The sequence below is a fragment of the Mycteria americana genome, chromosome 16 (assembly GCF_035582795.1).
Source record: "Mycteria americana isolate JAX WOST 10 ecotype Jacksonville Zoo and Gardens chromosome 16, USCA_MyAme_1.0, whole genome shotgun sequence".
NCBI lineage: Eukaryota > Metazoa > Chordata > Aves > Ciconiiformes > Ciconiidae > Mycteria > Mycteria americana.
In genome coordinates, this window is record NC_134380.1 from 9,450,881 (window position 1) to 9,473,309 (window position 22,429).

The 22,429-nt window shown below is 44.6% G+C and overlaps 2 protein-coding genes and 1 long non-coding RNA gene across 5 annotated transcripts; 1 reads left to right on the forward strand and 2 right to left on the reverse strand.

Annotated features, from left to right (window-relative positions):
• Positions 1 to 1,760: 1,760 nt before the first annotated feature.
• On the reverse strand, positions 1,761 to 12,312 carry TRIM25 (tripartite motif containing 25). Of its 2 annotated transcripts, XM_075518689.1 has the most exons (9): positions 11,521 to 12,312; positions 10,293 to 10,388; positions 9,163 to 9,396; positions 8,496 to 8,652; positions 7,748 to 7,825; positions 7,263 to 7,328; positions 6,557 to 6,583; positions 6,095 to 6,190; positions 1,761 to 5,383 (listed from the first exon to the last, which is right to left on the reverse strand). In XM_075518689.1, exons 1-9 carry the CDS (start codon positions 12,133 to 12,135, stop codon positions 4,854 to 4,856), a joined length of 1,899 nt encoding a protein of 632 aa, XP_075374804.1. In that variant the 5' UTR covers positions 12,136 to 12,312; the 3' UTR covers positions 1,761 to 4,853. The 2 variants fall into 2 exon arrangements, with proteins under 2 accessions (XP_075374804.1, XP_075374805.1); XM_075518690.1 differs by lacking the exon at positions 7,263 to 7,328 and having other exon boundaries at positions 11,521 to 12,310.
• LOC142417737 (uncharacterized) lies at positions 11,937 to 18,174 on the forward strand. Its single transcript, XR_012778114.1, has 4 exons — positions 11,937 to 12,073; positions 13,909 to 14,044; positions 16,800 to 16,904; positions 18,063 to 18,174. It is a non-coding gene; the product is annotated as an uncharacterized LOC142417737 (long non-coding RNA).
• COIL (coilin) lies at positions 15,564 to 22,418 on the reverse strand. 2 transcript variants are annotated; one of them, XM_075518695.1, is made up of 7 exons: positions 22,141 to 22,418; positions 20,286 to 21,480; positions 19,860 to 19,946; positions 18,745 to 18,792; positions 18,070 to 18,145; positions 17,240 to 17,328; positions 15,564 to 16,717 (listed from the first exon to the last, which is right to left on the reverse strand). In XM_075518695.1, exons 1-7 carry the CDS (start codon positions 22,389 to 22,391, stop codon positions 16,628 to 16,630), a joined length of 1,836 nt encoding a protein of 611 aa, XP_075374810.1. In that variant the 5' UTR covers positions 22,392 to 22,418; the 3' UTR covers positions 15,564 to 16,627. The 2 variants fall into 2 exon arrangements, with proteins under 2 accessions (XP_075374810.1, XP_075374811.1); XM_075518696.1 differs by lacking the exon at positions 22,141 to 22,418 and adding an exon at positions 21,691 to 21,930.
• Between the last annotated feature and the right edge of the window lie 11 nt (positions 22,419 to 22,429).

Sequence of the window (22,429 nt, forward strand, 5' to 3'; positions counted from 1 at the left end):
ACTAACTTGCCTCCTTAAAGTTCTGTTGAACTAATTTAGGATCACGAATTGCTCATGATGGTATTTTCACCTAAATTATCTGCCTCTTCTCAATTAGCTTTTATTATTTTAATGGTGGTTCCTCCCACTCTTGCTGAGTGCTTTGGCCCGACTCACATAATTGCCTATATTTTATGCAAATGGAATTGTTACACCGTAAAATTATATACAAACGTGTCTACCACATGAAGTCCAATAAATGGTGTGAATAAACCCATTATTTTCAATGTAACGGCATCTGATAGCAGCCTGGGAAACATGGGGCTGACAGATGTGAGCCCATGACAAGGCCTGGAAAAAAACTGAATGAGGAGCACTCTGACAAATGACAATTAATTGACTTTTGAAATTACCCCTTTTTTTCACAATTCTACTTGGCTGAGCAAGATTCACAAATCGCTGTCTTGAACTTTTTAATGGGACAAAATAGCTGCCAATGAAAGTCTAAATGACATGAACTTTGAATAGCAGTCATACAATGACCACACCGTGACGTGTTTTTAACTGACATATTTGAGAAGTAGCTCAACTGGGAGGGAATCAGGAAGGGGGGGAAAAGATGAGAGGGAGTCAGAGAACTGGGTATAGAAACGCAGTCTGTTAAACACTAGCCAAATACAATTTTATTTTAGGAAGAGGAACAAATATTAGGAAACACCCTGATAAATGTTTTCACATATGTTCCCAGAGAATATGATTTAGAGTTCAAGTCTGTTGTTCCTTTTGCTGTGAAAAAGTTATCACAAAGCTAAATCAAGAGGAAATTACATTAGCAAGTAAGAAAACAGACCTTGTATGAGTAATGAGCCTGCTGACTTCTCTGGGGTTTCAGTACCTGGTCAAGACCCAGACTGTAGTCACAGTCAAGTTTACACAGGCTCAAAACATCTATTTGTCTATCTTTGGAAACTGAGGCCAAACTCTGGCAGACCTAATTGACCTCTTAGTCCCAGGGACATCATGGGATGAACAGTTAGTGAAGATGAGGACTTTTTTTCCCCTAGTTTTTGTCCTACCTGCCACTGCTGATCAAGCAATACCATTGTCTCACTCTCTAGGAACTCTTCAGAGAGTTTATTCCCCAACACCTTCATCAGCCTAACTTGCTTGGAGAACTTTAAGTAGAAAAGTCAATTTGTAACTTGTTTTGTGGGTGTCTTTGTTTTGGCTGATTTTTGAAAGTCTATTGAGCCACCAGAGCAGCTCCCTGTTGAGCTGCTTTCCACTGTCCACATGGGGAGGCAGCAGCTTGCAAACCATAAGCCCTTTAGTTTGGTTTCACTGAGTAGTATTAGGAATCATCACCCATTGCTGCTTCCAGATGTCACTTAAGCTGGCAGATGCTGGACATCACCTAAGGCTTTTTTAGCAATCCCACTGCACATACCGAGTCCTTAGTCGTTCATCTTCCTCCAGCTGATGACCATGTTTTTGCTTACCCAAAAAGGTCTCCAGTTTAATTCACTGGCTGGGATGTTCCCCTCCTCCTCAGCTAGGATGCAGCGTTACTGGTAAAGGGTGCATAGCTCAGGGGAAGGAGATAGTTTAGGATGGCATTTGACAGTCCAGAGGATACCACAGCCTATGCAGCTCTCCTTTTCTCCCTTCCCCAGTTCTTGTGTAACTCAGTAAAAGGCCTCTTATTTGTACACTATAGCATCTTTATTTCTGCCTTCCTTACTGCTTGTTTCAACTTTGAGCACAGAACAAAACATTTAGAGTTAGGGTTTACCATGAATATTTATTGAATTCAAAATATCACAATTCATTCATGTTACAGCTGAAAAGATCAACAACAGTCAACTTCTAAAACAGTTACAGGCACAGTCATAAAACAGATGGCATAAAATCGATGTCTATTGCCCTGACAAGGATGTCTAGCTGACACAGCTATATGGAATAACATATAGTATACATACTGGAGTACATGGCTGATATATCAGTACAAGCAACAGGTTTATAATTAAATAACTTTATTTTTCTAGCTGCAGTATTTTATGATGTTTCATTGAAGATTAAATTTAAACAGATAAGTGTATTTTCAGTGGGTCAGTGTTTCTCCATTTACTCTCACTTGTACATTAATATGCAAATCATTCTACATCCTCATGGCTTTATTAACACCAGAATTAGTTCTTTTTCTAGACTGGGTAAGTTTGATTCTTTACAGTATTAAAAAGAAAAGTATAATTAAAACACATGCTTGTATCTACATTTTGTTTAAAACCAGTACAGCTTTGATAGTTACTGGCCAAGTAAAAACACTTCAGTTGTGTTGAAGAGGGTTTTGAACCATTATTTATCATGCTGTAACTAATGTTTTTTTCTAATGTTATATCACCCCACTGTTTTGATATATCCAAGGTATCTGAAGCTAACAAAAAATAACAGTTTTCAGAAGTACAGCAATTCAGTTATGCATTTCTCATTTCATTCCAAATTAACAGAAACTCATTCTATCATTTCTAGTCATTCACAAAAGAAAACAAACAAAAAAGAGAACCAGGAATCCAGTGGCAGGCTTATTTCACTGCCTGTGGTAATCCAGAACACCTTAAGTGTTATATACTGTTGGTCATACACCAATGTCACATTTAAAGAATCCCACCTTGTCCAACATGGCAGAATAAAAGCTGCTCTTTACTTTGCTTGAGTATCACGCCAGACTATGGCTAAAGAAGCCCATAGACTTAAAGGCTAATATTGACACCCCTTTAAAGTCAAGAAGCAAGCAATAGAAACTGTGGACTTTCTCCACTGCACAAACCACCGGAACACTTTTTTCCCCATGAACAAGGGGACAGAGTACTCCTTCAGCACCCTACGGCACGGATCTGCAGCCCTGCGTTGCAGCTCCATGGACAGGATTTCTCAGAGGAAACTGCTCTTGTCCCTCACAGCTGAGAAACTGGAAGTGGCGGGGGGGAGGGGAGTTTTGCCTTCATTGTTGGCTCCTAGCAGGACGCATCCTCCTCCCGCACCTTTTGAAGTGTTTTGCTTGCTTTGGTAGTTTTAGTGCTGGCTGTGCTTTGGAAAGCTGAGACCCTTGAGATAATACAACTACTCCAAAGACAGCTGTGACACTTTTAGGTCCACCATTGATTCCATATCCTATTCTGGCCAAAGAAATGGGAAAGTCTTATTACACCTATGCTATCCTTGACAAAGTACTAAGAGTTTACAAACCAAGTACAAATAGAGACACCAAGTCTGAATTCCTGCAAGTCTCTCTCTAAAGCACTTTGGCTAATGTGACATGTAGTCAGAGAGGTTCCTTTGAGCCTTCTCACAATTCGTTTCTAAACTGTCAGCAGTAGCTTTGTGTTTTATTTCACCAGGTCCTATAAGGAGGAGTTTTACAAATCCAAGTCCAGGAAGTCTCTCGTGTGAGCTTCTCTGTTCTTCATGGGCTACCGCAAGAAATAAGAGCTAGCATGGTAAGTCCAGAGGCATCAACAAGATACAGGCCCAATAACTATGAGATCCAAATACCTTGAATGCCTACTGATTGTTTTAAAGTTGTAACTAAGAAATGCAGTAGTACAGATTCCTCTGTACGTGGCAAGGACTTCTGAAGACATACCACAACCCAAAGCAAAGAACACCAGGAGAATTAAAAATCTATTCCAGTCGGAATGCAAGTATATTCTCCTTTGTGCTAATTCCCTGTATGTTTCAAAAGGCTCACCCTCCTGCCTGCAGGCTTCATGCAGACAGGAAGCAGCATTTTTTATGTACTGTGCACACTGTCTTGAGACTCCTCAAATCAGAGTCCCGATAAGATGTAGGAAATCCAGTTTCTACAACCTGAACAACTAAAGATACACCAGCAGAGAACATCCCGCCTCGCAAAGAGGAAAAGCTTTATGACGGCAGACCCTGCTTTAAGTGAACAGCACATTTATGCTCCCTATGCAAGCCAAAAATGCACTCCCTGAACTCCTCAGCACACAAGAAAAACCCGCTGAAAAGCATTCACTGTGAAGATGTGAAGCACGTTCTGGGTCAGAATATGAGACAGAATGCTTCATCCCACAAACTGTATTATTACAGGGCGCACACTACTGCTCTGCAGGATGTCTTCCTGAAGACGCTCTGGCATATTCTCAGTCTCTGAGTCGATGTCATGTATTTCCTGGTGATTCTAACACCATTTCTTATCCATCAACTCTAAAAGTCTCTGCATTTCCATTCTGATGAGATTTGTCATACTGGCTTTTATAACTTACTGTCATAAGACCTGAACTTACTGATCTTAATAGTTCATTCCGTGCCATCTCACGGAGTCATAGACTAAGAACACGTATATTCCAAGTCCTGACTATGGACAACAGTCTGTGTATAGAGAAAAAGGCAACGCTGAGACCTACCTCAAAGCCTGGAACCTGAATTTGTCAAGGAATTCTTCCTGTTTCTTTCTCAAAGGGGTTATTGCTACCTGTGAAACACATTTAGACCTAAAAATTAATTCTGGGGATCCTTTACAGCAAACCACAGAAGCCACAGTGGCTACTGAAGACATTTAACAATGGTTCGTAGCATAACTTTGCTTTTAGAAGGATAATCAAGGTCTTTGCAAAACCTCATCGTAGTTTTAACTATCATCAACGTTTTACTAAATCACAATCTAAAGGCTTTAGCAATTCAGACCAAAGAATCAGCAGATTTCCCAAACCACTTAAAAGAGCTACTAATTTTCATTTCAAACAAACAATCTTTGAGGCTTCTTAGACTAAGACATACAAAGAGTTGCTGCAGGACTGATTATCTGCATGTAAGTACTTAGGCGAACTAAATTAAGATACCAGACCTTACTATTTCAATTGGCAAAGAGAGAGAACAGTGCCACTGGAAAATAACCAGAAGGCAGGGTACAAGGCTTCAGTAAACTGGGTTTTAAATTTATAGATCAAGTTATGCTTCTCCCCAACAGCCATGAAAATCACAAACCCTCCCTCGCAGTGGAGCAGCACACCAATCTTGGTAGCCTTCACATTGGGTAAGCACTTTTCAACATCATTATGCCAGGATGATATTTTGGCATTAAACCACTCAATACACCAAGAACTGCTGTTCCTCCCCAGGCGGCTCTCTGGCCCCTGCCGGTCCATGCTGCCGTAGCAGATGCCAATGCCACAGAAGTTGTGCTGCTGCAGGTCCACCTCCCAGTAGTGGATGCCTCTCTTGAAGCACTGGAACCCCAGCACTTGGGTACAATCGGTGAAGCGCTGGGGGTGGTGGTTATAATTCAGGGGGGTGTCTGAGACAGACATCCTGGTATACCTCTCAGACAGAATCACTTTGTTATGAGCTGTGTTGTAATCCAGTGTGATGTTAGCAGCATCTGCAATGACATGAATCGTTTGAAGGTACTGAAGAGCAAAGCACTTTTACTTATACCGTTCTGCCTAGGCACGTGTTCCTATGTGTATTTATCTCCCTGCTCTGCTCTCCTCCACAAGGCAGGCAGTTCTTAGGGCCACAGTAATAGCTGCTGGGTTCAACTGCAGCTCTGTGTTACGCAGCAGATAAATGGAGGGCAAGTTTCTTTCCTTCCTACATCCCCATGGGATTGTTTCACCACCCAACAAATATATGCTGGCAGAAGAAAGGGATTGCTGATCTGGCAGTGAAAGGTATACTGTATTGTATACAATCTGGTATAGCATCTTAAGCAAGCCATCATGGGCTTGCATAAAAGCCTGTGTTTCATTTCAAAGAAAAATTCACTGCGTTACATTGTATTTCTAGGCTACCCTAATGCAGTCATTTGAGGGGAAACCAAAGCCATTACTGAGAAAATTTAATTTACCTTCGTAAAGATACATGAATACTGAAGATAAATTTGATTCATCTGGCAAAAGAACCACTTAGAAACCTCCTGCCCCCTTTTCCTCCAAAAATTTCCTTCATTTGTAACAACTAGTTGATAACCTACTAAGCTAACTAACCCCCCTCAAAAGTATTTTTGTCAGATAACTACAGAGGGCACATAACACCAGTGCAGTAAGTGCAGAAAGTTCATCTTTAAGTATTGTAACGTCAGGTGTCTTACACTGCAAAAGCTCCTCTCTGGATTTCTTCAGAAAGCTGTCAATAAGCTCTTTAGTTGAAACGACAGCTACAGGATTTAGTGTTCCCGTAGTTGGTGCTGTGTCGGCAGAAGAAAAGAGAGTTAGGTCAGCTAGGAAGAAACCCCGCATGCTTAACACACAACCACAGACACCCTCAGGTTGGAGTGGACCTCTAGAGGTTATCTGGTTTAGCCTCCTGCTCCACACAGGGTTAACTTCAATATTAGCTCAGGTCACTCACAGTCTTGTCAAGTTTTGAAAATCCCCTGTTGTCTCTGGGCAACCTCTTTCAGTGCTTGATCACTTTCACAGTGACAGGTAAGAGCCTTCTCAGAGCAAGAGTTGAACTTTTGCTTAATACACCAACACTAGTGACCATCTACTTATCTTTTTAAGAGCAGTCAATGAAAGTTAGAATCAGTATGCTGAAAGTTTGGACTCACCAACTTTAGCAGGTTTCTTTTTCTCTTCTGGAGGGAGGGAAAAAAAAAAAGTGAACTGTGAGTTCTACGGAGACTGAAAAGTCATTGATAGACTATGCCACCTCTAATGCCATCATCATGGCTCTTTGAAGAAGACAACATGCTGACAGTCCAGCACATTGAAGCCATGTACAAATACATCCATACTGGAAAGCTACACATGAAGCACAACGTACTATTTGCTTCCTATTTCACAGGGTCATAAGCCTGGAAGGAGCTTCATCTCTACTCCAGGATGCAGGGTGTTAGGGGAAGTGGTAATAAGCCTGTTCCCATGAGGCATGTAGGCTATTCCTTTTCTTTTTACAACACATCTTCTAGTGCAGCAACAGGAGCTACAAGTTCATTCAACTCCAGCAATCCACAACAGACCCCGTTGAGTGCTCCACACCCAGGACTTGTGAATGGAAAGGACCATGTGTCAAGAGCTCAGTGGAAGTAACAGAAGTAGTTTCTTAACATTTGGATTTATTTCAAAAAGAGAATATAGAAGATCTTCCGAACAGGCTAGAGTGCCACATTAATACCAGTATCTGGACAAAACAACACTGAAAGGCCTCAGTAGAGAGACAAAGACAAAGACTGTCTCCATCACCCCAGCCTTAGACTCTAAGCAAGACATGGCCAGCAAAATGTTTGAGTAAGGCTGCTATTAATCACCACTTACTGGTATCTGCCTGCACCTGCAAAGCGGCTTGAGTCTCGTGAAGGGTTTTCTCTTTGTGGCTATGCTCTTGGGGGGGCAGGGGGGAGGGGGAGGGCAAAACAGAACACAGACAGCTCGTAAGCAGGATTCAATATATATAAATCCATCAAACAAGCCAACAGATGTTTAGTACAAGTGAAAAAAAAGTCTGCAACAACCAGAGGGCGGGAGGCTCTGCTTTGCTTTACAGCCTGCGCTGACACCACTCCAGGTGCACGCGCACACCGAGGCCAACGCACCACCGTATCTGGGCAGTTTGCGGCTTTACAGCTCACAAGGCATCCATCACTAAATAGCCCAAAACACCCTCCCTTTCCCGTGCCAAAGTGCTCACTACAGATAATCACTGCATCACCGCCAGAGCAAACAGCTCTTGGGTAACTGCTTCAATTCTTATTTAATGGTAAAACCATAGTTAGGAGAGGATGACGTTCTTTAGTACTTACGTGGTCCCGGAGGCTTTTTCACAACAAAGGCTTTGTTTACAGGAGTCACTGGAGTGGGCTTAGCTTTCCCAGGTTTTGCTGCAATGACAATATTTTACATTATGGTTTGTATTACCAGGAATAGTAATGCATGAGCAAGGACATTTTTCAATCTTATTTTTCAGTCACGTGAATAGAACTTAAGTGATACTTGGCAGAGATGGAAACTGCATAGAAGATACCCATGCCCCAGTCCAAAAGATACTTTTGCTTAACCTGGTAAGTAGGGCTTTGTTCTACAACACATACACAATCAGTACCTTTACAGCTGGGTAACCATAGCCCTATCGCTCAAAAGCATTTTATGTTTCCCCTCAAATCCACATCCCAACTGCATCCAACCCTGCTACATAATAAAAACATAAATTACTGTAAGGAATAAAGGCTGAGCTGTGCCAGAAGGGCATAGTATCACGATACTCAGCTTATCCAAGTATAGATAAAAGTAAAGAGACACTGGCACACATTTTCTCCTAGTTTAGCCCAGACTGTAGCATTTTTCTTTGGAAATGGAGGACCACAGAAGTTGGAAGACAATTTATATTAACCAATGGTATTTGCTGGTATTTTTGGTATAAAAAAATTTGGTATAAAAAAAATGCCAAAAAATGGTATTTTTTTTTAAATGATATTTGGATTGGAGGGGAAGATGCCTCATTTGAGCTCAAAGCCAAAGCAGAAAATGCCAATTCTCCCAGTGATACAGTACCTTCTGCTCTCTTCTCCCTACATTGAGTCACTGAAAGTTTCACAATGTCTTTAAGGTTAATGGCAGACTGATAAGTGGAATGTATCAAGTTTTGGTCCATTTCAATTACAGGGACAAAAGCCTCTTTTGTTGACATTCGTTGCAGTGCTGCTGCTCTCTGAAATGAGAAATAGAAGATCTCATGCAGACCGTGTGTAGCAGACATAGAAAAATACAACCAAGTTACTTTAAATGGGGTGGGGTTTGTGCATTCATCTCAAATTCAAAGGAGCAAACACTACAGTCAGACACGACCCATGGCAAAATTTCAGCAGTAACCCATGTGCATTAATTCCCAACTGATATCTGAAGCAGTGAGAAAGATCTACTAGACAGTGTCATGGCATGGAGCTGCAACACCTCGTGGAGATGAATTCTCTCACTCGCTGTCCCCTCCACTTGCAGCAGAGGCTGAACTGGGGGGAGTTACCAGACACCACTTCATTTCAGCACTCTTTCATTGATATTTGTGTACTTATCAATACATCCTTTTGTAGCAGGTTCTTGCACATGAGTGGATTATCATTTGACTGAAAGTGTCTGGAGAGCAGGACTACCACAGCAGGTTTTTGTGATTCTGCATTTTAGAAACACAAAGAATTTGATTTGCATCTAAAGGACATATTACCTTCAAAAACAGAATGTCATCACCTTCAGTCAGTGCCATCTCAATCTGATCTCTGAGAGACTGAATTTCATTCTTCTTACTTCCCAGAACACCATAAACATAATCAAACTTATTGCAAACTCTTTTTTCTTCATCTGCAATTACTTTTAAGGCCTGGTTTTCTCTTTCTTCAACTAAAGCTTTAATTTCTGTAAACTCACTTCTGATCAATTCTTTCTTTCTGGAAGCTGTCTCCTGGAACAGACAAGAACAGACACTGGTTTCAAAATAACAGTTTGTGGACAAAGTACTGCTTACTACTACTACAAGCCTTTGAGGAACACGAAGCCTTCAATTACTTGAAACAGGCAATAGAAAAGCTATGTATTTCCGTGTAGTTTGGAAAGAGAACTCATTTACTCCCAAGAAATCAGGACAATTCTCGGTCTCCAGATCCCTGTTGCGGGGGCTGCCGGGCAGAGGCCAGGCTAGCCGTGCCATCTAGTGGTTACCAGCACTGGGACAGGGCTGTGCCACTGCGAGCTTGGACACCGCACAGCCGCTTGCACAGCTGTAGTTGTTTCTGCCTCCGAGATGTGGCATCTCTGGTTAATACAAAGTAATTTCTGATCCTCCAAGAGATGTTCCAGAGGAGTGCAGACATGCTACCCTGGTGGCTTTTCAGCTTCTTGGTCTCTACCAGTCGGTTCAGAAAGGATGGTACAAGTGAGATGTACCCAATCCAGCCATCGGCACAGACAGCAACCCCGATCATCAGCTAAGAGCAAGGATTAGTTGTGGTAATTTATGGGGAAGAGCCATCCCAACTTCCTGCACTGGTGCAGCCATTGCAGCTCACCAATCCCTTAGCTTGGGCTGCACAAATAAGCACTTTCTGGTGCAACAGGAAAGGACAGGTTTAAGCCCTGTTACGAGTCGGGTGTGTCACGGTGGTTGGGTTATTCCCATCTCCTACGGAGCTGCCTGGCTCTGCCAAAACATCTCTTTTCTGTTCCTTCCCAATAACGTCTTCTCCTGCCAATGCAATCTCAATACTACAGCCATTGTCACAATAGTACAAGCATCAACAACATGCAGTGGCCAGCGTATGCCAAGCAACTCGACAGCATTTTGAAGAGTTACTCACTTACAGCAGCTTGGCTTTGGTTTGTTTTCACAGTGTTCAGCGCTCGAGCAGCTCTCTCACTCTGATTACACAGCTCTAGCAGTCTCTTCTTCAGCGCTGACTGCAACAGAAGAGATCAGAAAGTATTTCAGAAAAGCAGTTGCCATGTCTGCTCTCAGTTGGGTCATGCTTACTGGAGTAAGAATTGTATTTACAGAAAGCTTTAAATAACCTCTGTAAGCATTTAGTACTATCGATTTAAAACCTACTGCTCCTTAAACCTTACAGGATGTAAAAATCCTCTCCTGCACGTGTGTGGCTTGTGGAGCCAGCACCCTCCCAGCAGCTCCACCTCTCCCAACAGCAAGATGCATGCTGCTCACTCTTTTGATAAGGGCTGAGTGCTTTCATCAGCACAGCAGTTCCCAGTGCTAAGAATAAACTTTGTGTTAGCTCTCAGGTTGGACTTTGGGCACTAGGTTAACTCTACTGTTCACCCCTCTCATTTTTAATTGAGAATTTTGTTGCTCAGATGTGAATTACCTATTCCTTTAGTTCAAGATGCTGCTAAGATAAATCGGGGAGGACTTCTGAGGGTAATCAGTATACATGCTCGCCAAACATATGGGATTTTGGCCACCTAAACTCATCTGCCCTCTGATTTTCAGCTGCGCTGTAAGATACGAAGGCCAGGTTTCCTTACCTTCCACTCCATGGAGAACCTGCTCCTGGCTTTTATCTACGTGCTAGAGCTCTCCCTAGGCTACTTTTATAATTCTTTGCGTCGTAAGAACATACACAGAGCAATGTCTGTCTACAGTCCCTCGGTCAGCCTGCGGTGAGGCCACCCAGCGAACCCCATGCAGTGAGCAGCAGAGGAGGCTCGGAGTTGGGGCGACACCCACAGAGGCGGGAGGCCTCGCCGGTCAGCCCAGCTCAAGACAGCAGCTGGCTATCAAGCCCGCGATAGAGCCTTCCCAGACCCTCGGAGCACAATCTTGGAGAGAGAAGGAAAATGCAAGGAACGACTCTGAAAATGTGCTCGAGCGCACACTGGAGTGCACGTGGATAAGAGTTTGCCACGGCCAGGCACAAGATCTGTGGTCCAAGTCTCGGTCCAGCCTCCCCTCGGCACTCCACAGCCCACGACCCCAGCACCCAGGGACCCACCAGGCCCCGGGGGAGTGGAGGGGAGCTCCGGGGTGCCCCAGTCCCGGGCAGAGCCGGCCGCTCCGCCTGCTCCGGCCGCTTACCTCGGCGTTGGCTTTGGCCAGCTGCAGGGGGCTGGTGGGACACAGCTTGTGCCCGAGGAGGCAGAGGGAGCAGATGCAGCTCCCGTGCTGGCTGCAGAAGAACTCGAAGAGCTTGTTGTGCTGCGGGCACTTGCGCTGCTGCAGGTCGCGCAGGGGCGGGCAGAGCTGGTGGTCGCGGAAGGCAGGGCTGTCCTGGTGCGGCCGCAGGTGCTCGGGGCAGAAGGAGGCGGTGCAGGTCAGGCAGGTCTGCACGGCGGGCGCCTGCTGGCAGCTGTCACAGTAGACGGGAGCCGCCTCCGCCCCGCACCCCCCCCCCGCCGCCGCCGCCTCCTCCTCGGCCCCGGCCCCGGCGCAGCCCTGGAGCTGCTCCACCACCCGGCACAGCACCGTGTTCTTCTGCAGCTGCGGGCGGCCCGCGAAGGTGGCCCGGCACTGCGGGCAGCTGAAGTTCCCCGAGAGCCCGGCCCAGGAGAGCTCCAGGCAGGAGGCGCAGAAGTTGTGCCCGCAGGGCACCGTCACGGGGCTGCTGAAGAGGCAGAGGCAGATGGAGCAGGTCAGTTCCTCCTCCAGCGCCGCCAGGCCTAGCTCCGACGACGACGGGGCCAGCGCCGCCATCGCCCCGGCTGCCGCTGCCCCGAGATTCCAAAACCGAAACTCGGACTGGGGCTTTCCGGGAATCTACGCGTCCCGTCCCCGCCCCGGCGGGAGGGGCGGCAGCCCCGGGACCCGCCCGCGTGCGGGGCGGCGGCTGCGGCGCTTCTGGCCCGGGCCGGGCCGGGCAGCCCCGGCTGCGGGGGCGGCCGCCCCTCCCCCCGGAGCCGCCTTCCCCGGGGCAGCAGCTCCGCCGCCGTTCGCGCGCGGGGCCGTGGGTGGGTGCCGGCGCGAGGGCGGCTGCCGTGACCCGGGGGGAGGCGGGGCGGCCCCGCGGTGCCCCCGTCCCGCCGGCGGTCCCGAGCCCAGGGGCGGGGGGGCGGTGCAGCCTCACCCATGGCAGCCGCTGTGCCCGGGAGGTCTCGGGTTTGGTTTCTAAACCGAAGCGAATCGTTTCGGATGCGAGCGCCCACCCGCGCTGCCAGCCCCACCGCGGCGGGGAGCGCGGCCCCCCCGGCTGCCCCGCTCCCGTCCCAAAACTGGGCGGAAAGCGAGCTCCAGACACCAGCCCGGTCTGGCAGCTGCCTGCCTCGGTCACCGCCGCCCGCAGGTGTGTGCCCGAGGCCAAGCAAACGTGCGAACCCCGACTGCCGCCGTGCACAGGGCCGAGCTGCCGCCAGCCCCGGCTGCTTTCCTCGGAGCTACGCTTAACCTGGCTGTTGAAAATCAAATGAGCTGGTGTGGATCCAGTGTTTTTCAAGCACACAGGACTGCACTGTCAATGTGGAAACCATCTCAAAAGAAGATACTTCCTCAAATTTTCTTTTTTTCCCCTCCGTCTAACTGGTGAATAATCACTGTTTCTAACAGAAACATTGGATGCTGCAACCACTCCTGTCTTAACTAACTTGACTGCAAATTCTTCCAGTGGCCTCTTCCTGTCCCCTCTTCTGCCCTGTCTGCTGGCATCCCAGGGACTTCCTTGGTGCCCTCCGTACTTCTCCACTGACACTGGCAGCATGGATGAAATGGAGCAGCCTGGCACAAAGTCTGTGACCCCCTCCCAAGAATTTAAACAGCCCAGTAGTCTGCAGCGGAAGAAGCGTCTGCTCTCGACTGCATTTGGAGTGGCCAAAGGACACCTAGTGTGGAGAACTGATGTTGCTTTTAATGTTGTTAAAAAAAGTATTAGCAGGCAATTGTGAGGTTTCTGTGTTGGCATTAGTCCTCAGAGACTTCAAAAAATGTTCAAGAATCGTATAAAGCACTCAAAAGAGGCAGTGGTGATTTGTCTGTTATAATTAGTGCTTTGAAGGAAAAGAAACCCAGTTATTTTGGAAGACTAAATTAAATCTCAACAGTCATTGTAAACCTACATTATACAGATAAGGTTGACTTCTACCTCCATATCTGGGCCAGTCTCGTAATACTCCTTCAGGATGAACTACGGAGGAGTCGTGTGTCAGGGGCTCTGATTCACTGCTTAGTAATGGTGCAGGAAGGATGACAGGAGGCGTTCAGAGCTGCCATGGCTTTGACAGGGGAGCAAAAGTTTAAGGGTCAAGTACGTAATCTGCTTGAGGGTGGCAGTTTCTAGGAGATGGGCATGGCTCCACTGATTTACAGCCTCGTCAGGTTATGCAGATCAGGGCTTCATCACTGCTGTCAGAGGGGACCTGGGCGGTGGTGGTTGACAGTGACTGCAAAGGAACGTTCTTACAGAGCTGCGTTGTGTGTGTTACCAGAGGTGGGACCAAAGAGCAGCTATTAATGTTTACATTTCTTATTTTTCTGTAGGTGAACAAAACACTTCTTCGTGGACTTATCTGGACTAAGCCACTGTCATCTTTCAAAGACTCAGCACCTTCTCTGCATTTTCTGCAGCACTCATCTGGCGTCTGCTGATGCAGACAAAGGTGTGCAAATATAAAGGGTAAATATACACCTTCACAGTTGTAGCTTTTGCTTCTGGAGGAGAACACGGGATGTTTACAGCTCAGGTGAGCAATTTAAGTTCTCCATTGTCAAAGAGGGCTTGAAATTCTGTTTTGAGTAAGCCTAGCCACTCCTGTTGTCTAAAAAACAATAATGTTTAACATTAAAAAATTGAAGAATTTTACCGTTTAAATAGCTACTCAAGTTACTACTCTCTTTGCTTCCTTGCAATTACTTGAGAACTTCTTCATGTGGTTCTGAACTAAATCTAACCCTTTGCCCAGATATTGTGGATTCAAAGTGGCACTCAGAGTCTGAGCAGGAAGTTAGAAGCACAGCAGAATGAATTGTTCCTCATGTACACGTGGCTGAGCAAACATTGAGATGGCTGTTCTGATACTCTTTGACTTTTTTGCATTTAATATTCAAAGTGGTTTAAGTAGGTGCAATTTTCCCATCAAAATTATAAATAATCCCAAATTCCTAAAGAGCTGACACCTACTCAATGTGGTTTTTGCAAGGTCTGTAGTCACAGCAGCAAACTTTTAGGTCTCTAATATCTGTTCAGCAGCTTCCGGCTGCCAGCCTCTAGCTGCAGGTGCTCACCATGTCTGTAGGCCTACATGTGCGACTGTAGCTTGCTAGCTCAAACACCCCCTCACATTTTGAGTCATGAGACTAGAATTTGTTAAAAAATTGTAACAGAATTTTTGAACAAACCCATAATGCTAAATCGCATAGAGGAGGGTAGCAAGGAGCCCCCCTGACTGGCAGCTGGGGCTGTTCCAGCAAAGGGGCTTGCAAGAGCCCTCAAAACTCTAGGGACAGAAAGCAAACAAAAAGGGGTTGTTCAGAGCGTCACCAGCTCCCTCTGGGATTCACGTGCACATTGTCCTGTTCCACATTTCTTACCCATTTAGTGCCCCAGCCCTGCCCCGGCTCCCCTGGTATGAGGAACCTCCTGTGTGGCTCTGTCAAGAGAAGGTGTATGGGTGTGACAGGAAGGGCAGTCAGCCAGCTTTGTCAGGCTGCGTTTACTTGGTTTGATTTAAATTGTGCATTGAAACAGTAGTTGCACCCAAACTTGATAGCAATGGGTAAATAAAACTCAAGATTTTATCTTCAAAACATCCTCTCTCTGGGGTATATTTGTTTTCAACCATCATCTATTCATCACAGCCAGAGGGACTCTGTATCCTTTTAATTTGAGGACAAAAGGCACTGTAGGCAATGGAACAAGAGGTGAATCCTGCTCTAAAATGCTGTGAAATACTTGTGTTAACTTTTGCAATTTTATAAGAATTCAAAATTAACAATTTCCTTTAGAAAAAAATCTTTCCATTAATCCCAGCTGTCTCAGCATGACTGTGCTAGAGTTGTCTGGAATTTTCTTTTTGTCCAGTTTGCAAGAATAGCCATGCATGAATCCAACTGTCCATTTCTAAAAAACAAATTTTAACATAAAATAATGGCAACTAAAGAGAACCACAAGACACAAATTAGTTTTACTCATATAAAAATGATTCCTTCACAAACAAGGCGTTTTAATAGGGATAATGCAGAGGTGTGCAATATTTTTATGTAATCACACGCTAGTCAAGAGTACATGTTAGCTAAACCGTGATGTACAATTTTTCAGGTGTTTGCTTGTATCTAGGGTGTTGGTTTTTTTTTTTTTTCCATGTCTTCTGTTTAAGAGTCAACTACCTGGGACAGGGGTTGACTGTCAAACTGTAAGACTTGCCAAGATGCAAGCACTACGTGGGTACGAGGTGCTACCTCAATGCTAATAATTAGCAGAGATGTCAGCGAAGCGCATTGCCGCCACCTAGTGACCCATTCTATTAGGAAGGAAAGAAGAAAGCACAGAAACTTCAGCACTTAAAGGGCAAGAGGGGTTGCTTTAAAACAAACAAACAAAACAGTTTTCAGAGCCTAGACAGATTAACACACTGGGACATAATTTTGTCAGGGATTCGTGTTATACTCCACTCGTTCTAGGCAACGTTGACAGTTACCAGTACTATTTATCTGCCTCTCAAAATTACAGAAGCTTGAAATCCACAAGCTTTTCTTGACATGTTCAGGTGAACCCTGTAAATAACTCCAAGGTCATGGCATTTGTATCATGCTCTGCAGCTGTAGAGGAAGAGATGTGCACTTCAACAATATTTATATTTCATTTTTAAATGTTGTTTTTAATTATCCTTACAGCAGTTATAAAGCTCTAGCCAAACCCAGACATTTCAATGGAGTTACTGACAGTACAAGGTCCTATTTTAGCTTTTTTTATCAAATCATTCCAGTTCTGCAGCTTGCAGCAGTAGGATATAAAAATTGTTATTAAGCCTCTATTAAAAAAAAAAAACACAGATCTATATTAAAGACTTCCTATAATGAACAAAGTATTCCTGTATCACATAAAAACATATACTAAGAAAAAAGCATTTATTTTTCTTTTGGCATAGTTTCTTTTTAAAACCATTTATTAAAAATATCCACCAGTGCATCTGCTGCCCTCAGAACTAGAAGGCAGCATTTCACAAAACAAGTCCGTACAATTATTTACATTTATCACATCTTAGATTGTTCCATTTTCAGTGTTGGATCCATTAACTGGAGGCTCAACAATCAGTCTTGGCTCTATCAGTGCATCCCAACTTTCAGTTATCTGAAAACAAAATAAAGACAATACTTAGCATGTACAAGCTATACAGGCAGATGCAATTTCTCCCACATTATGCTTTGTCTAGACTTAAACAGCTCTACCGAACAAAGATCACAGATCCTTCCTGTGATTCATCAATCTTCTTAATGACCCTCAACCTGCCTGACATCCTGGGTAAGGAAAGACGCAGGTAAGAAAACCAGTGCATGGAATGAACAACCTTTTAAGAACTGATCCTCTACCTAGACAGGATATTGTTTATTTTATTAGCCAAAACAAAAAGTTACACAGTTTGATGACTGGTTTTGAATCTAGTTAATTGAATAACATGCAAGAAGTGATTCTTATCTTGCAATCATGCACATTCTTGCTAGAAAGGAACAATTATTTTTGCTTTCATTTATTTTAATCAGATGCATTATTATAAAGGGAATCTCCCTGAGATCAATGGTGTCATAAATAAAGCAGGGCATGTCTCAGCTATGCAAAACTTGTAACAGGCTTCAAAAGAGGACACCCACATACCTTGGTATCCTGAGGAACAGCATACTCTATCAGTTCTGCTCCATCTGCAGACTGGTAAACCAGATCGAATTTCCCTGGCTCTTTAGCAACTTAAAAACAAACAAACAAGTCCATTAACTATAAGCAAAAAGGTTTAAATGTTTACCATATTTAGAAAGCTAGTCAAAACCAGGGTTTTTTTTTTGAGGTGGGTGTTTGGGTTCATAATTTTAACAAAAAAATCTGAGGTAGAACTGACTACTACACACCAAAATTAAGGTAATTATCTAATATAACTATATGCATGAAAAAGTTAAATCAACAATAAGCTGTCTAAATTTCAGAAAATGCTCATACGACGGTGATTCATTAATTCTGGCTTAAATGGCAACTGCAGTATCTACATTCAGTTCAGAGACACTCATAGTTTCAGGTGTCTGAAATGCACTTTGTCATTGCAAGGGCTCAGTTCCACATCCACTGAAGACAGTGGCTTCACTGATGTTGCAAAAGAACGGCATTATGATCTAAAATTTTCCTCTGTAATTCCATATAATAATTTTATTTTTTTCAGGAAATGAAACCATAGTAGAGATGAGTTACTGACTCCTCATACTGACTGGACAAATTTTACTTTGTAAATACCTATGAGCATCTTCAATACCACTAGCAAGTGTTAGAATTTCTCCATTTAAATAGATTTTTTGGGGAGGGAGTGAGAAGGGGAGGGGTGTGTTGAGAAGGAACGCGAGGAAATTGGAAATACTCCTGAAACATGAAATGTGCCTCAGACTAGCTGTTTTCCAAGTAATGCACATGACAACAAGCATTTGGTGTCCCACAGTACGTACACTGTCCTGCTGACGACGAAAGGATCTCAAGCTCGATCTGTTTTTTATCAGCATTCCAACTGATTATTTTCCCCTCCTTCATAAAGCAACAAGAAAAGAACCAGACAAGATATACTTCAGCACTGGATAACTATTCCATATTACAACCACCGTGGTACTTGATCACAGTTAAGAAGTCTATCTGTCAATTTTTTCTCTATGTATAAAATCTGAAAAGTATTAAAGCTCAGCAATCTGCAGTTACTGGCATCAATAAACCAAAGTTATTCATTGTCACCATCCTTGTAGTTTAAATCAGTACTTATCCAGAAAGCAAGTTATTTGAAGTGGCTACAAAATTTTACTTGCGTGAGTTTCAAGAATTTGCCTTGACTTCAAACAGCAGTAGACTTGAATACAGCTACATTTTTCTACTTGAAGGTCTGCATTTTTTGTCACCTCTAAAATATTAATGATCATTAATAATGCTTGTGGGTTTTTTAAGGTAACTGCTACACCTTTCAAATTTTCAATTAGCTTTGGGTTCTAGAGTTTTCATTTTTACTGCTGCACCAGGAATAGCCTGCGGAGTCAAGTGGATGAGAAGAAAAATATTGCACAACCTCAAAATATTTAAGCCTTACCTCACCTATAATAGTTTTGTGAGTGAATTAAGGGAGGAAAGAAAAACAGTACCTTATAGTCTGAAACTTCAGGACTGTAATTTTCAGTTAGTTCCAAGCGCTGTTGAAAGAAATACAAATAAATGACTTTTCCTGGTCCTTGATGATGACACCTATACCCAGACATGGTTTCTTCAGCAAGAGGAAAGTGCAAGAACCAAGTCTTCCACTCCTGGATCCTGATGCCTACCACAGTCCCAGGTACTCTTCCAGGACTCACTGCTCCAAAGGATTTATGTTCAGTTCAGGCTGTGAGAGGAGATCAGGGAGATGGATCCCAGTCTCCTCAACTGCAGTGATTTCATTTTCATTTACTTTTTTATTGTGCAGTGAAGTGAAATTATTTGTATGGTAAGATTTGCAGTAATACCATAGAAAAGCTATAGAGAGAAACAACAACATAGAGAATTTTTTTTTTTCTTTTTATAGCATCTAATTTTAATGCTGACTTTCCTTGCGTGTTGGGAAGAGAGGGGTAACATGCTTCTTTCCAGCATTCTTATTTAAATATAAACCTTGAAAATATGCCCATGGTAGAGAGACTTTGTGAAGGCGCAACCAGAAAATTCTATTATTTGTGAACTGACTTGTGTGCTAGCTAAGAGTCATTGTACAAACGTACATGGAAATTCACACTGAAATGACAGCAGAGACATTTCTTGGTGTTATACAAATATAGGAAGTCTAAACAAATGCATTTAACTTATGCATATGCTCCAAACGTTTGTAAAAATCAGTCAGACTTTATAAAAGAATTTTTTAGAGCCAGCAACAGAAACTGTAACAGTTTCTGTTGTATGGGAAACTATTAGGTTAGAAAGACAGCAAGAGAGGAGCGAACGCTTTCAGAGATGCCTACAAACATGAGACACAAGACGTTTTAGGTGCTGAACTATCTGCTTAAGTTTAAAACAAAATTAAAAAAAACCCCAAATAATAGGATGAAGACTACTTCCTAACTCTTACACTTCTAGGATAACGGTCCCAGAACAATGTAAGATTAAGTTCTTCAGTGTAAGCTTTTGGTTGTCAGGACTACGCTATCTGTAGCGTGTCCTGCAAAACCTACAGTGGCCCAAATGAAACAATTTTAGCCCGCTAACATTCAGTATTTCCCCAGTTCTTTACCTTAAAGGCAATTCTTTCTCCCACTTGTGGTGGGGCAGCTAGAAGAGGTAACACACTATAGTCTCTCTTGGGGACTTCCACGGGATTCTGTGAAACAAACAGTAAACCCATTGATTTAATTACTGCATTAATAAAAACAGAAGACAATGTTTATGCTGTATGGATTGTAAGACATTCTGAGAAGAGTAAGGTACATATCCAAGTGCTCTGTTTTGAGATCTATAATACAATCACTCAAGTATTGTTTCATAAACACTTCCTCAGGCTGCTAAATGGAAATACAGTAAATACCAGATTTACTAAGTTAAGATCAACCTTTATCCTACTAATCTATTCCTGCTTTTACAAATTATTCTCATCCTATACACTTTTTGTATAGTTAAAGCTGCAAGAGAAAGGTGACCTATGACTGCGTAAGTCACTCACCTGGACAAGAACAGAAGTGTTTGTCGCAGCTTCATTTAACTGCCTCTGTTTCTGGCCTTCACTGCTGTAGTTATAGAAGAAGCCAGGGTTTGCTCCTCTCCCACGGCCTTGGCCCCTCATCATCCCACGAAACCCACGGCCCCTAGGTCCTCTCCAGAAGTTATCCTCTCCTGTTCCACGCCCCCTTCCACGACCTGGGCTGGCAAGTGGTCCTTGAATACTGGCTGGCAACTGTTTAGTACAGTTTCTTACTATGGAATTACTCAGTCCAGCATTTGCTGCAGGTTTTTTAATAACAAGTGTTTCTGAATCTGAACTCTCAGACTCTGAAGAGGAGGTCTTTGCTTTGGGAGCCTTGGTGGTACTGGTTTTTACAGCTGCCACATTGCTAGGCAGTGACTTTTCCTTTGCGGTACTGACTTGTGCTGTTGCCACTTTCTCATCCTCTGTACTTGAGTCAGAATCTGAACTAGAGGACTGGGATTTTTTAGCATTTTTACTAATTGCAGTCTTAGTGGAATTTTCAGCATTAGACTTTACAGTCACTTTATTAGAAACAACAGTTTTCACATCAGAATTTGCAGCAGCTTGGGATTTGTTTTTGGGAAGTGTTGCCACTACAGGTTTATGGGAAGATTTATTTTGCTTTATGCTTAATTCACTGCTGTCACTGTCAGACGACGTGCTGGAGGAATCTGAAGCTCCCACCCTCTCTTTTCTGGACTGTGTTGTGATCTTTTTGGTGTTATTTTTACCAGAATTTAGAGAAAAGCTCTCATTTGCCTGTTCTAAAGCCATCTTTGCTGCAGCAGCCTTTGTCTGCTTTTCATCCTTCTTTTTTGTTGCCAACTGTTTCTCCCTCTCCATTTTTTTAAGCTTTTTAGATTGGTCAGTAGAGCTCTCTTCCTTACCTTCTATGAGTCTATTTCTTCCACTAACTTCTTCCTTTCTTTTTCTTTTCTTGTACCTTTTCTGAGAGTCACAAACATCTACAGAGGTCTCCTCCCTACAAGAGGAATACTCAGGATTATGTTTATTCTTTTTCTTTTCCCTTTTATGCCTGTCTTCTTCATTTCTAGAGAATTCTTCCTCTTCCTGCTTTTGTCTACGCCTTTTTTTATCTTCTTTTGGTATATAAGAGAAGCCATCATCTACCTCTTCATAATCATCTGCGACTATCTCTTCCAATTTTACTCTGTGAAAAAAACAAACAAACAAAAGCCACCATTCAGCATAACTAACACCTTTTTCCTACATGTTAGCAGCTCAGGTAAGGTTGTCTTTTGGGAGTGGGGATGCTCCACCTGTTCAGAAAGTTCAGTTCGGAACTTCAGGACAGTTCAGAAACCCGTCTCCAGAGCACGGGTCGCTCTCCTAAACCAAGGCTCACGGCCTGAGCCCTCACCTGAGGGCACGGGTGCTGCAAGGTCTCTTTAAACAGACCCGCTCACGGCGGCGCAGGTGCTCAGGGCAGGTGGCGGGAGCACCGGGGGACGGAGGCAGCGCTCTCCTTCCATCCATGAGATCGCCAAGCCCCTGGCTCTCTCCAGCCCCTTTCAGACATCCTGGGGCCTCTCAGGCACCGCGGGCTTTGGGGAACAGTGCCCGCGAGCACCCGGCTCCCGCTCCACCCCCCCCAGGGAGCCGCGGGAAGGGCCCGAGGGCGCCTCGCCTGCCCGCCCCCAGGGAGGGCACCGACAGGCCCCGTCCGTGTCCCGCGGCGGCGAGCCGCGTTTCAAGCCTGCTAGGGGACACCCCCCTCCCCCGGTGCCGCGCAGTCCGAGGGCCCCGAGGAGCCCCGCTCCTGCCGGCGGCCGGGCCCAGCCCCGCCCCGCCCCCGCAGCCCCCGCCGTACCGGAGCGAGTCGTTGTCCCGCACGAGGCGGGCGCTCTCGGTGGGGGGCAGCAGCGCCCCCTCCAGGAAGAGGCTGAGGCGGGCCCGCCGGCTGAAGCCGAACCTGTGGCGGATGAGGCTGGCGAGGTCGGTGACGAGGCGCACGTGGCTGGGCTCCAGCAGCAGCCAGCACAGCGCGCAGCCCGGGCTGCCCGGCGGCGGGTAGTCGAAGAGCAGCCGCAGCCGCACCGGGCCGCCACCGGCCGCCGCCATCTTGGAGGAGAAAGAGGCGGGTGCGCGGAGGGGGGCGG